The sequence below is a fragment of the Tupaia chinensis genome, unplaced genomic scaffold (genome assembly GCF_000334495.1).
Source record: "Tupaia chinensis unplaced genomic scaffold, TupChi_1.0 Scaffold000573_1, whole genome shotgun sequence".
NCBI classification, from domain to species: domain Eukaryota; kingdom Metazoa; phylum Chordata; class Mammalia; order Scandentia; family Tupaiidae; genus Tupaia; species Tupaia belangeri.
Window position 1 is genome coordinate 3,581,784 of NW_006160087.1, and position 14,909 is coordinate 3,596,692.

The window sequence follows — 14,909 nt, forward strand, 5'->3', positions numbered from 1 at the left end:
CTTGGGCATGCACGCACACGCGCCCGGCGTGAGTTTTAAGCCTCCGGGTCCGGGATGCAAACCACGGGAGCCATATGGGAGTCCAGTGACATAGCCATTACGCTAACTGCTGGTCCCTATCTGCTGCTTTTTTTCATTAACATTATTCCTCTAGGGTCTGTTATCATAAGCATTGTTTTAATGACTTCATAATTTTAGAATGTCTATAGATAATATAGAAATTCAGTTAATCCCATTGTTGAGTATTTCGGTAAACATTCATTGATTTTACAACTCTGATCTCTAAAATCTTAGTGTGGTTCATCAACTGCTGTATCATCTCATGTACATTTTCTTGGAAAGAAAGCATAATAAAATCAGTTGTAAGTTACTTTAATTGAAACAGAAGGGGGAATAGCAATTGGTGTCGTAGTTAAGGTGCTGGACTCCCATATGGCTGACCACAGTTCAAGTCCCGAACTGGGCAGGTTCCTTTCTCATTGGGGCTAGCAGGTGTCATGGCAGTTGGGGCACTGGACTCCCATGTGGCTGACCACGGTTTGAGTCCTGGATTTGGTGGCTCGCTTTCTTACTTTCCTTCTTTCTCTCCCTCTCTCTGGTCAAATTAAGTGTAATCATAAATAAAATAAACAGAAAATTTGTTTTAAAAGAGAGAGAGAGAAACAGAAGAAAAACTGCTTTTTAGAGAAAAGTTCAGAGATACTCAGCTGTCGGGTTCAGAACTGCCATAGTCTGACCACAGAGAAGGCCATTTGAGTAGGTTCAGAGTGCCAGTAGGATTTTGGAAGCTAGAGTAAGGGATTCCTGTATTGTTTGCCAAACTGGCATAGCACAGCTAGGCAGTGATCTCGAACAATTTGGCACGTTTTGGCGAGTGGGAAAGATAGGTTATTATTTTTCTTCACTTAATTCTTTTTTGTTACTCTTTTTACTTTCTAGCATGCTCTTCTCAGCATCCACAGATAAAACCGTGGCAGTGTGGGACAGTGAGACAGGCGAGAGAGTTAAGAGGCTGAAGGGACACACTTCTTTTGTGAATTCCTGTTATCCAGCCAGGAGGGGCCCCCAGCTGGTCTGCACTGGCAGTGATGATGGTACAGTTAAGGTGGGTGTCCTCTGTCTGTGCTATCTTGTTTTCTTTTAAAGTGTCTTCCTGTGTCATAGTCCCCTGAGTTGCTGGGATTTGGGACACACATTATTATGCCCAGCCCGTGGTGGGCAGGGAGTTGAACCTAGACCTGTGTTAAAGTTACAGAGGTGACGTATTATGAACTTCATCTTGCATTCCCACCTATGTTGTGCTCCTCTCTGTGCAGCTTTATTTCAGCAGTCACTTCCCAGAGCATAAATGTTTTCTCTTCCATGGTCTGTGTGCTCATGGCAGGTGGGGAAGAAAAGACCTCCAATAGAGTGTGGGTGGCTACACTGCGGTCCCTTCTCTATCCCTTTGGGATTTGGGAAGCACACATGCACATTTGTCTTTAAGTTCCTCAATTTAGGGTTCAAACCATGATCAGCCATGTGGGATCCCACTTTAACCACTGGGTTATGGGTCTGTGCTCATGGTTTGGTTTTTAATATTTTTATTTTTATTTGCCAAAGAGCACATGTACTTGCCAAAGAGAGAAGTGAGAAAGCTCCCCCCAGTGGGCCATGGTCATGTCACAGTCCCTTCTTTCTATCCTGTCAGGATTTGGGGCATGCATGCACACACACACACTTTTTTTTTTTTTTTTTTTTTTGATGGCCACTGGGGCTGTGACTTGAAGCATATGGTTATCCATGTAGGATCTGGCTAGCCTCTTTTGTCCCTCTAGCTTCATTTTAAGAATGTAGTATGTAATACATACAACACATAAAATAGTTGTTAATGGACTGTCTGTGTGTGTTATGGTAAAGCTTCCAGTCAGCAATAGGCTAATAGCTCTTACATTTTGGAAGAGTCAGAAGTTACTCACCTTTTTGGCTGTGGAAGGGCATTGGTACCCCAAGCTCCCATATTGTTCAAGAGTCAGCGGTATTGCCTAGCTGTGCACTTAAAAGGTTTCAGAGCAACAATACCCCAAGAACACAGAGTCTTTGCCTTCAACTAGTATTTTTATAAAGATGTATTTATTTAATTCTACTTGTTATTATTTTTTTATTTGACCAGAGAGAGAGAGAGAAAGGGAAAGTAAGAAATCAAGCCACTAGGTCCAGGACTCAAATCCAGTGCCCTTAACCATGCCACCTACTGGTCCCTCCAAACTGTATTTAAATGAGCTAGAGGGATTGGTGGGTAGGGATGTGTTAAGTCTGTAGGAAAGAGTGAGGTACTCTTTTTGAATCATTTATCTAACATCTTAAGCTTTGTTTTTTGTTTGTTTGTTTGTTTTTTAAGTTTTTTACCATAGGGCATGTGCGCTGACCAGAGAGAGACACAGAAGACAGTGAGAAGGAAAGTGAGAAATCACCCCTCAGGGGGAGATGGCCACACCACAGTCCCTTCTCCATTCTCCTGGGATTTCAGGCATGGGCACATACGTGCTCAGCATGATTTCTAAGCCATGGGGTCCAGGACTTGAACTGTGGTCAGCTATGTGGGAGTCCAACAATATAACCAGTATGCCATCTGCTGGGCTCCAACCTGAGCCTTTTTAGCTCATGTTTCTGTGAATGAAGTAAAAATTAGTTTTTATTCCAAGCCATGAGAATTAAAAGATCGTGGTACAGGTCCTCCTACCCAGGCTCTACTTACTGACCACAGGGTTGAATTTAAGCTAGAGGGCACGTGTGCATACAGGACGGTGGGGGCAGGAGGGACAAGAAAGCACCCCCGTAGGGAATGGTCACACTGCAGTTCTTTCTCCATTTCTCCCTTTTAGGATTTTTGGCATGCACACATGCTCTCCAGTGTGTTTCTCAATCTGCCTGGTCTAGGACTCAAACTATGCAGCCAGCCATATGGGATCCAGCCACCTTTACCACCACAGCACTGGCTGCCTGTGCAGTTACTTCTTAGAGTGACAGTAGACTGACTATCTTTTTCCTGTGCTTCAGCTTTGGGACATTCGGAAGAAAGCAGCCATCCAGACATTTCAGAACACGTACCAAGTATTAGCTGTGACCTTCAATGACACAAGTGATCAGATTATTTCTGGTGGAATAGACAATGATATTAAGGTATGTTTGATATTTGTTGTATTTTTCACTGATTTCTACCCCGAGGAGTGAATCTTTTCACTTAGTTTTTCACTTAATACCAACTAACAGGAAGGTAGTAATTCGGAGCATGCTTTTGTTTTCTCCTGTTCCAATCGACTTACTAAGTCAGAGATTGCATTGTAGCTCATATATATGCCATCAGGGACCAAGCTATCAGTGTGAAGTCCCTGGGTGGGGGATGGTGGAAAGTAAACTGCATTCCTTGCCTGAAGGCACTCAAAATTTGCTTTTTTAACTGTCTTGGTTTAATGAAATGGTAGTGAATCAATTTGCAATTCTCTACTCTTACATTTTCGTTGTCTTTTTGGTAAGTGGAGAGAAAGTTTTCTACAATTTTGTAAGAATGAGAGAAGGTGATTGTACTAAGAGGCAATAAACCTTGTGGCAATACAGAGTTGCTCAAGCTTTCAAATGATTTGAGTTCTGATCCTGGTTTCACTATTGTCTAGTTTTATAACATTAAGCAAGTTCTTTAACTTCTTTGAGGCTCTATTTTCTCATGTGAACAAAGAGGTCAGTAATAACAACCGTAGGATCTACCTTGTAGTGTTGCCATGGAGATTAACGGAGCCTAATATATTAGCACAGCTTGCCAAGTTCCTGGACCTAGCAAGTACCTGTGAATGTGAATTGTTATTTTGAGACTGCATTTTGTGCCTGCCTTTGCAGACACTTTATGGCTCCTGTTAAGGCTCTCAAAGACTTTAATCTTACCTTGTGCTTTATCATGAGAATAGTAACTGTCAGCAGTGCTCAGCATCCTGTGTTTTCCCTATGTAGCAGTTGGACTATGTCCCCATCTCTCTATGTATTCTTTGCTGTTGTCACTGTGGAGGAAATGTCCGTGCTTCTCTCTAAAGCTATCCCCTTAAATCAGCAGTCCCCAACCTTCCTGATACTGGCGAACAACCTCATGGAAGAAATCCATCCACAACCTGGGTTGTGGGGGGTCTTGTCCTGGATGAGCCAAGCATCCACATCTACCATGCGCCTCCTCCCACTACCTCCACATTGTAGTGTACGGTCAGACAGTCACACAGCAGTAGGATTTGCTCTCCCGTGAGAAGCCAGTACTGCTGCTGACCTGGCCAGAGACAGAGACCAGGTAGCAATGTGAAGGGTGGGGCGCTATAGACCTAGACAAAGCCTTGCTGCAGTGCCTACTTCCCACTCCCTCCCCTACCCCTGCTGTGTGGCCGGTGGGGGGAGGGGGAGTGGGCAGCAGCTGGCCACAGACTGATACCAGTCTGTGGTGTGGCTTGGTGGTTAGGGATCCCTGCCTGAAATGGAAAGATTTCAGCCCTTCTTCCTTTCTACGACCTCTTCTCATCAGTTCTTTCCTCCTTTGCTTTTCCTATTTCTTATCATCATTTCATCATGTTTAGGTCTCTTTGATAAGGGAGGAAAAAAATTCTTTCAATCTCTCTTTTACCTCCCTCTAAGTCTTCTCCTTCCCTGCCAAACTCCTGTATTTATTTATTTATGATATTAGGCACGTATGCTCAGTGGAAAGAGAAAGTGAGAAATCACACAGGAAGGCCACACTGCAATACTTTCTCCTCCATTATTCTCTCAGGATTTTGGGCACATGCACATGGGCCTGGCATGATTTTGTCCCCCCCCCCCCCCCAAGATGCCAGGTCTAGGACTCGAACCGTGGTCAGCCATGTGGAAGTCCAGCATCTTAACCACTACACTAGCTGCTGGCACCTCACAGCCAGATTTAAAAAAGGATGACGATGCGATGATAGCAGCGATGATATCACCACCATCACCCAACATGTAGTGCATAGTACTTTGTCTCTGGTGCTCTCAGAGCTTATTGATAACATTCTGAAATAAGTACCGTAACCAGCAGATGGCAGAATGGCTGCGTCTCTGGACTCCCATGTAGTTGACAAAAAATGTAGTCCATGAAAAGACTTTATGGAAAATGTAGCAATTAAGGTGCTTATATACAAACACTATGGTATAGAAAAGACTGGGAAGATGTACACTGAGATGTTAAGATCGACTGGATTCAGATGATGAGACTACAGTGACTTTTTTTTTTTTTTTTTTTTTTGAGAGGATTTTGCTATAAGGCGCATAGGCTCGCCGGAAAGAGAGAAATCACCCCCAGGCAGGTTGGCTACGCCGCAGTCCCTTCTCCTTCATTCTCCTCTTGAGATCTTGGGCGCACACACACGCGCGCCTGGTATGAGTGTAAGCCACTGGGTATGGGACTTGAACAGCAGTTGATAACATGGGAGTCCAGCGACATAGCCATTACGCCACCTGCTAGTCTCATCTTTTTTTCTCTTTTTTTTCTTTTTAAGGTTTTTGCCATAGGGTGCGTACGATTGACAGAGAGATGTGGGGAGGGAGAAATCGCACCCCCCCCCAAGGATATGGCCATGCTACAGTCTCTTCTCTTCCATTCTCCCCTTGAGATTTTAGGCATGCAGACACACATGCTGGCATGATTTTCAGGCCACCGGGTCTGAGACTTGAACTAGTCAGCCATGTGGGAATTCAGTGCCTTAACCATCACACCATCTTCTAGCCCCACCTTTAGATAAAATCTTACATAGTGTGCTCTTTTATGTAACACATAGCTAGTCCTCTGTCAGAAATTGGGATGGTTTGCTCATTCTTATTTGTAGAACTCAGCTCAAATAGCTTCTCTTCAAAGATTTTCGAGATTGGGAACCAGCAGTTAGGGTAATGGCTATGTTGCTGGACTCCCACGTATTCGACCACGGTTCACGTCCCGGACCTGGTGGCTTAAAAATCACGCCGGGTACGTGTGTGTGCGTGCCCAAGATCCTGAGAGGAGAATGGAGGAGAAGGGAATGCGGCGTCCCCCCTGGAGGGTGATTTCTCGCTTTCTGTCTATATGTCTCTCTGTCTGGTGAACACATGCACCCTATAGCGAAAACCTCTCCAAAAAAAAAAAAAAAAAAAGATTTTCGAGACTAAAGTACGCCCTTCACAAGTTGCTGTCCCTCTTATTTTTTCCTTAGTGTTGTAGTTAGAATCTTTTTTATTCTCCCACTTAATTGCTAGTTATGTGATCTTAAGAGAGTTATTTTAACCTCCGAGTCTGTTTCTCATCTCTGTATGAGATTAATCAGCCTATCTCATGTCATTGTTATGGATTAAGTAAAGGGTGTAATGTCCTTAGCACCAGGACAGGCATGATGTCATGCTCAGTGTAGTCAGCTGTCATTGTCATCATCACTGTTACCGTTAGTATTAGGATATTTAAGACTTTGGTAACATCATATCGCTGGCCACTTAGGCTGTTTCCTATTTGTCATTATCACGGACTGCTGCTATGGACGTATTTGTGCATGAAACTTTTATCTGTGTTTCCTTAAACTAGATTTCCAGATGAAAATTAACATCAAGTATAAGATGTTTTAGATTTTAGGTATAGGCTGCCAGGTTGTTTTCTGGCAGCAAAATTTAATACAGTATTTTAAGTTAGATTGCTGTAGTTATTCGTTTTTATTTTTGCTCCTATACAATTAAGAGGTGTGCTAGAGAAATGTGAGATTATGTTAGAATTTAGTCAGAAAGTAGTCTGTATCTAAAAACACCCTATTAGTTATATCCTTATGGAAGAGTAATTACTCCGGGACTCAGAAGGACTCTTGATTATCCTCAGGCCTGCATAAATTTCTTTTAACTATGTGAAAGAGAGGTTATATCCGTGTGGATATCTATCTGTACATGTGCACTAGAAGTACATGTGCTCGCCGGAGAGAGAAGAGAAAGCACCCTCTCTGGGGAATGGTCATATGGCAATCCCTTCTCTTTCTCTCTCTCTCTCTCTCTCTCTCTCCCTTCCTTCCTCCCCCCCTCCCTCCCTCCATTTGGAGTTCTGGGCATGCACAAACACATGCTGGCATGTTTCTCAAACTGTGCAGGTGGCCATGTGGGATATGACTGCCTTGATCACCAGGCCACAAAGCCAGCCTGAGAGACTACCTTTTAACCAGAAATGGACTTGAAGAATGTCAGACTTGGGGCCAGCCAGTGGTTAGGGTGGCTGGATCCCAAAGATCAAATGTGTGGTGCCCGGCAGCTTGAAAAAGACACCGGGTACATGTGCATGCCTGTCCCAAAACCCCAAGAGGAAAGCAAAGGAGCAAGGATTATGGTGTTGCCATCCCTCTAGGGGTTGCTTTCTCAGTTTGCCTCTGTCTCTGTATGTCTCTCTTGGTAACTATCTCTGGTGAATGAATGTGCCCTAGTGAACTTAAAAACCAAAAAGAAAAAGAATGAGGAATGTCAGACCTGAAAATTACCTTATGTATCTGGTCCATCTTCGTACTTTGCAGTTTTTGTTTTTGTTTTTGTCCAGAGGGCAGGTGCTCTTGCCAAAGAGAAGAAGACGCATCCCCCATTGAAGCATGGTCATGCCACAGTTCTTCCTCCATCCCTGTTTCCCATCAGAATCTTGGCACACACGCCCAGTGTGTTTCTCAAGCCACCAGAGTGGGAACTTAAACCATGGGTTGACCACGTGGGATCTAGAACCTTTAACTGCTGACTTACAGGGCCAGTATTCTCTTATTTTGTAGATGACTGAAGTAAGACTCTGAGTGGTTAAAATATGTGGCTTTTTGCCATCCTCAGAAAACAAACCAAACGAAACCAAAACAAACAAAACAAAAGGATGTGGCCAAGATTGGAGAGTTGATCAGATCAGTCAGTCCATGTAGAGCCAGGACCAGAGCTCTAGCTCCAAAGGGCTGATAATCTTTCCACTCTGTCTTGTTGCCTCCAGTCAGTTAGCAAGTAAGTACCTTCTGAGCACTTAAAGCCTTACCAGTCTTGAGCTGTTGCTTGACAAGTCACTCACTACATTCGGAGATACTTCTCAAAGAGCCTGTTTTTATGTTTTCTTCTCAGTCTATCACAGTGTTGCCTATTACAGGACAGGGGAAACCAATAGGAAATGGGAACCCCTTTTAAAGAATTATTTTCTATTTCATTTTTTATTTATTGATTCATTTATTTTAATTTGATCGAGACACACACACAGAGCGGATTCAGGAATCAAACCGTGTCAGCCATGTGGGAGTGTCCAGCACCTTTGCCACCATGCCACTTGCTGGTCCCCGGGAACCCCTTTTAAAGCTGAGGTGAAGGGCCAGCACATGGCATGGTGGTTAAGGCACTGGGCTCCTACATGGCAAACTGTGGTTAAAAATCCCAGACCTAGCAGCTTGAAAATCATGCAGGGGGAGTGTGCACACATGCCCAGAAGCCCAAGAGGAGATTAGAGGAGAAGGGATTGCGGTGTAGCCGTCTTTCCCGTGAGGAGATTTTTTACTTCTTTCCCACTCTCTGTGTTACTCTGTCTCTGATGAGCACACCTAACCTAAAAAAAATTAAGAAGAAAGAAAAATATGCCAGGTATATGTTGTCCAAAAGGAGGAAGAAATGGAGAAGGGATTCTGGCATGGCCATTCCATGAGGGCTAATTTTTCTTCTCTCTCCAGCATGTCCTAGCAAAAAAAAAAAAAATCTGAGGTGAGCAGATACGTTGTTACTACCAATCTCTTAAAACCTTCATCCTGGAATTAGGATTGGAGAGTCTGAGGAACATGAGAAAAGAAAATGTGTTGCTGCTTGAGGGTTTCACGCTCTGGCGGAAGTGCTTCGGCAGTCAGGGTGGGAGTTCAGTTACATGTGTGTGTTTTATTTTGTTTTGTTTTGTTTTGTTTTGTTTTGTAAGAGAGAGAGAGAGATTTTTGCTATAGGGCACGTGCGCTCGCCAGAGTGAGACAGAGACAGAAAGAAAGAAATCACCCCCTCAGAGGGATGGCCATGCCACAATCCCTTCTCCTTCATTCTCTTCTCAGGGTCTTGGGTATGCACGCACATGCACCCAGAGTGAGTTTTAAGCTGTTGAGTCCGGGACTCAAACTGTGGTCGACTGTGGGTGTCCAATAATGTGACTGTTACACCATCTGCTGGTCCCAAATATGCTCGTTGATTTTTCACCCTCTAGTCTTTTCCTTTTAATCCTCGGATCAGAAGGATCTTTTTAGAATGACATCTGCCCCTCCCCCCTTCCTTCCTCCCCCCCTCCCTCCCTCCATTTGGAGTTCTGGGCATGCACAAACACATGCTGGCATGTTTCTCAAACTGTGCAGGTGGCCATGTGGGATATGACTGCCTTGATCACCAGGCCACAAAGCCAGCCTGAGAGACTACCTTTTAACCAGAAATGGACTTGAAGAATGTCAGACTTGGGGCCAGCCAGTGGTTAGGGTGGCTGGATCCCAAAGATCAAATGTGTGGTGCCCGGCAGCTTGAAAAAGACACCGGGTACATGTGCATGCCTGTCCCAAAACCCCAAGAGGAAAGCAAAGGAGCAAGGATTATGGTGTTGCCATCCCTCTAGGGGTTGCTTTCTCAGTTTGCCTCTGTCTCTGTATGTCTCTCTTGGTAACTATCTCTGGTGAATGAATGTGCCCTAGTGAACTTAAAAACCAAAAAGAAAAAGAATGAGGAATGTCAGACCTGAAAATTACCTTATGTATCTGGTCCATCTTCGTACTTTGCAGTTTTTGTTTTTGTTTTTGTCCAGAGGGCAGGTGCTCTTGCCAAAGAGAAGAAGACGCATCCCCCATTGAAGCATGGTCATGCCACAGTTCTTCCTCCATCCCTGTTTCCCATCAGAATCTTGGCACACACGCCCAGTGTGTTTCTCAAGCCACCAGAGTGGGAACTTAAACCATGGGTTGACCACGTGGGATCTAGAACCTTTAACTGCTGACTTACAGGGCCAGTATTCTCTTATTTTGTAGATGACTGAAGTAAGACTCTGAGTGGTTAAAATATGTGGCTTTTTGCCATCCTCAGAAAACAAACCAAACGAAACCAAAACAAACAAAACAAAAGGATGTGGCCAAGATTGGAGAGTTGATCAGATCAGTCAGTCCATGTAGAGCCAGGACCAGAGCTCTAGCTCCAAAGGGCTGATAATCTTTCCACTCTGTCTTGTTGCCTCCAGTCAGTTAGCAAGTAAGTACCTTCTGAGCACTTAAAGCCTTACCAGTCTTGAGCTGTTGCTTGACAAGTCACTCACTACATTCGGAGATACTTCTCAAAGAGCCTGTTTTTTTCTTTTCTTCTCAGTCTATCACAGTGTTGCCTATTACAGGACAGGGGAAACCAATAGGAAATGGGAACCCCTTTTAAAGAATTCTATTTCATTTATTTATTGATTCATTTATTTTAATTTGATCGAGACACACACACAGAGCGGATTCAGGAATCAAACCGTGTCAGCCATGTGGGAGTGTCCAGCACCTTTGCCACCATGCCACTTGCTGGTCCCCGGGAACCCCTTTTAAAGCTGAGGTGAAGGGCCAGCACATGGCATGGTGGTTAAGGCACTGGGCTCCTACATGGCAAACTGTGGTTAAAAATCCCAGACCTAGCAGCTTGAAAATCATGCAGGGGGAGTGTGCACACATGCCCAGAAGCCCAAGAGGAGATTAGAGGAGAAGGGATTGCGGTGTAGCCGTCTTTCCCGTGAGGAGATTTTTTACTTCTTTCCCACTCTCTGTGTTACTCTGTCTCTGATGAGCACACCTAACCTAAAAAAAATTAAGAAGAAAGAAAAATATGCCAGGTATATGTTTGTTTATTAAGAAGAAAGAAAAATATGCCAGGTATATCTTGTCCAAAAGGAGGAAGAAATGGAGAAGGGATTCTGGCATGGCCATTCCATGAGGGCTAATTTTTCTTCTCTCTCCAGCATGTCCTAGCAAAAAAAAAAAAAATCTGAGGTGAGCAGATACGTTGTTACTACCAATCTCTTAAAACCTTCATCCTGGAATTAGGATTGGAGAGTCTGAGGAACATGAGAAAAGAAAATGTGTTGCTGCTTGAGGGTTTCACGCTCTGGCGGAAGTGCTTCGGCAGTCAGGGTGGGAGTTCAGTTACATGTGTGTGTTTTATTTTGTTTTGTTTTGTTTTGTTTTGTTTTGTAAGAGAGAGAGAGAGATTTTTGCTATAGGGCACGTGCGCTCGCCAGAGTGAGACAGAGACAGAAAGAAAGAAATCACCCCCTCAGAGGGATGGCCATGCCACAATCCCTTCTCCTTCATTCTCTTCTCAGGGTCTTGGGTATGCACGCACATGCACCCAGAGTGAGTTTTAAGCTGTTGAGTCCGGGACTCAAACTGTGGTCGACTGTGGGTGTCCAATAATGTGACTGTTACACCATCTGCTGGTCCCAAATATGCTCGTTGATTTTTCACCCTCTAGTCTTTTCCTTTTAATCCTCGGATCAGAAGGATCTTTTTAGAATGACATCTGACCAATTTATTTCCCCAACTCTGAACTCTTCTGTGGTTCCCTAGGGAGAGGGATAAAGGCCATGCCAGGCTTTCCAAACCTTTGATGAGCTGGCCTCTGCCTCCTACCTCCCCAGCCTCGCCTGCTGCCTCTCTCTGCCTGTTGTCCACAGTCCAGCAGATTTCTCATGCCTCTGCCTTCACACGTTACCGTTACCAGGATGTACCTTCTACTTCGCTGTTTAGAGACAGCACACATTTATTGACATAGAAAAAATACAGCAGTGTTAAATCAAATTTGGGATGCATTTTGTATAGTGCCAATGATCTTAACAAAATTGCTGTTCTTCTCACATATGACATGGATTGGTTTTGTTTACTATAGTACACGTTAAATATTTTAAGTAGTTGCAGTCTACATAAATATACTGTTTGTATTTTTCCTTTTTTGCTTAATGGCTTATTATGTAGAATTTTTTATATCATGGGACCAGCAGTTAGTGTAATGGCTATGTTGCTGGACTCCCACGTAGTCGACTGTGGTTCGAGTCCTGGACCCGGTGGCTTAAATTCACGCCAGGCGCGTGTGCGTGCGTGCCCAAGATCCCAAGAGGAGAATGGAGGAGAAGGGATTGTGGCGTGGCCATCCCCCCTGGGGGGGGTGATTTCTCGCTTTCTATCTCTCTGTTTCTCTCTCTGTCTGTCTGGCGAGCGCACGCGCCCTATAGCAAAAACCTTTTCAAAAATAAAAAAAAAAAGAATTTTTTATACACATACAAATTTTCACTAAAGGGCATATGTATTCGCTGGAGAGGCAGAGAGGGACAGAAAGCCATAAATTACCTCCCAGGGAGGATGGCCATACCACAATCCCTTTTCCTCCATTCTCCTCTCAGAATCTTGGGTGCACATGCAACTGGCAGAGTTTTAAGTCGCTAGGTCCGGGACTTGAACCGTGGTTAACTACATGGGAGTCCAGCAATGTAACCATTATGCCATCTGCTGGTCCCTGTGTGATAACTTTCTGTGCCAGGCTGTTTGCTCCCTCGGTAACCAGGAACGCTGAAACGGTGGACGTTTTGTTAAGGCTGCTGTTCTTCCTCTTCTGAGAAGGCACCATTGAAACCTTTAGCTTTGTAACAGCTAGGACAGGAGCACTTTGGTGCCCCTCTCAGCACCTGTGTGATTTCCAGACATCTCTGTCCTTCTCGAGGCCTGCACACCTTGTTTGTTTATAGCCAAAAGTATATGGGAATTTGCCACGGAAAGAGTTGAGTATGGCACTGATTTACACAAAACTCTGTACAAAGGTCCTAATCAGCTGTGCGACAAACATCTGACCATTTGATTAGTGGCGGACCTTATTGGGGATTTAAAAAAAAAAAAAAGACACAGTCCCCACTCTCTAGGAGCACTCAGTCTAGCAGGGAGAAGAGGAATTAGATGGCTACGGAGAGGCCAGGAAAAAGGTGCAGTAGCATGAGGGTAGGAAAGGAATGAGAGTGAGAGATGGGAGAGTGAAGACTCTCAGCAGGGCTGGGGAAGAGAGACATTGTTCTCTTAGACAAAGTGGCAGTCACGGGGGTGGGAGTACGGCTGTGCCGCAGTGGAGGACCAGGGATGCAGTGTGGCCATCCCCCCAGGGCGTGATTTCTCACTTTCTGTTTCCCTCTCTCTCTGCCGAGTGCACATGCCCTTGAGCAAAAATCTCTCTCTCAAAAAAAAAGAATTGTCCATGTAATTTTATGTATTATTATTGTTATTTTTAAATTTGCTATAGGGCATGTGTGCCAAGAGAGAGAGACCTCTGTTCCAGGACTTAAACTGCAGTCAGCCATGTGGGAGTCCAGCACCTTAACCACCCACCACGCCACCTGCTGACCCCGTTATTTTTATCTTATAGACCAGGGCACAGGTTTTGAAGGGGTTAGAAATCCAGTTACACTTAGCTGTTAAGTGCCAGATACAGGTTTATCCTGACCCTGAGTCTCCACTCTGCCTTGTCTGCTGCGTGAGGATGCAGAGTATTGCAGTGTGCTCACGACTACGCCACAACAAACCATCGCTTTTTACTTTCCCTGTTTCACATTTAGGCTATATCCAACTAAATTCTTTGTCTTTCCTTTCTACACAGATAATAGTGAATCTGCATTTTTTTTTTTTTTTAATAAATATGGGCTAGCCGTGTTGTGCGGTGGTTAAGGGCTATACAGAGGGAGCGAGGTCCCACATAGTTCACCATGGTTCAAGTCCCAGCTTGGTGGCTTAAAAAAGCACACCAGGTAGGGGGCCAACAGGTGGCATGGTGTTTAAGGGCGCTGGACTCCCACATAGCCGACTAGGGTTCGGGTCCCAGACCTGGCGGCTTGCTTTCTCACTTTCCCTCTCTCTCTTTTCCTCTGTCCATCTCTGGTCAAAATAAAGAAAAAAAAAAATGGGAATAAAGAAAAACACTAGGGATGTGTACCCAGGAGATCCCAACAGAAAAGATGAATGAATAAAGGAAGATTGCGGTGTGACCAGGCCGCTTTGAGGGAATGTGCACATGCTACTTTCTCTCTCTCGGTTTGGCAAGCGCACATTCCCTGTGTCATTAAATAAATACGCTTTTTCATAGTGTGTGTATGTGTGCATGCGCGCACGTGCGCATGTACACACACGTTATTATGACATAAGTGAAGACTTTATTGTGATTTGAAGATAACCTCTATTCTGTTATTTTATATCGGTATTCAAACGGTAATTTTAACTCTCTTCAGATGAAAGGTTTTTCTTGTCTGGCAAAAATCCGTTTGTGGTAAAGCAACATTTGGCCCAGAGCCAGGTTAAGAAGGGAAGACAGTTTCTTTGGACAGTTGACTCTCGAGTAGTCGATTTCTCTGCTGTTCTCAGTTCTGGCTTCTGGAAGCACCGTTTTGCTGTTGCAGGTCTGGGACCTGCGCCAGAACAAGCTCACCTACACCATGAGAGGCCATGCAGACTCAGTGACCGGCCTGAGTCTAAGTTCCGAAGGCTCCTACCTCTTGTCCAACGCAATGGATAATACAGGTAACTCTGGAGAGGAGAACAGTGGCCAGTCACTGTGGACCCTAAAGGAAATGGACATGGGGTGCTAGAAATGTGTGTTGGGATAAACAAGGTTCCAAGGGAAGACTTGAGGGTGGCTCAGAGTCCACCAGGCAGTTAGGAGAAAATGTGTTCTATGGGGAAGGATTTAGACAAGATGGTCAATAAACCAAGACTTTGGACTTAAAATACATTAATTATGCTCTGTACATGCTGAGCCAGGTCCCTTGTAGCCACAAAAGGGACCTGTTAGCGTGGAAAATATGCTGGATGCTTGTACATGCTTCCCCAAAACGCAGGATGTGACGCGTATGACTACACCCCACTCGGGGT

General features: G+C 44.6%; 1 protein-coding gene across 1 annotated transcript in view; it reads left to right on the forward strand.

Annotated features, from left to right (window-relative positions):
• The window catches only part of SNRNP40 (small nuclear ribonucleoprotein U5 subunit 40), a 40,711-nt gene that overhangs the window by 10,579 nt on the left and 15,223 nt on the right, over positions 1-14,909 (forward strand). Inside the window, exons 4-6 of the mRNA XM_027775557.1 lie at positions 940-1,105; positions 3,040-3,162; positions 14,438-14,558. Coding sequence (XP_027631358.1) covers positions 940-1,105; positions 3,040-3,162; positions 14,438-14,558 — 410 coding nt within the window. The remainder of the gene's footprint in view (positions 1-939; positions 1,106-3,039; positions 3,163-14,437; positions 14,559-14,909) is intronic.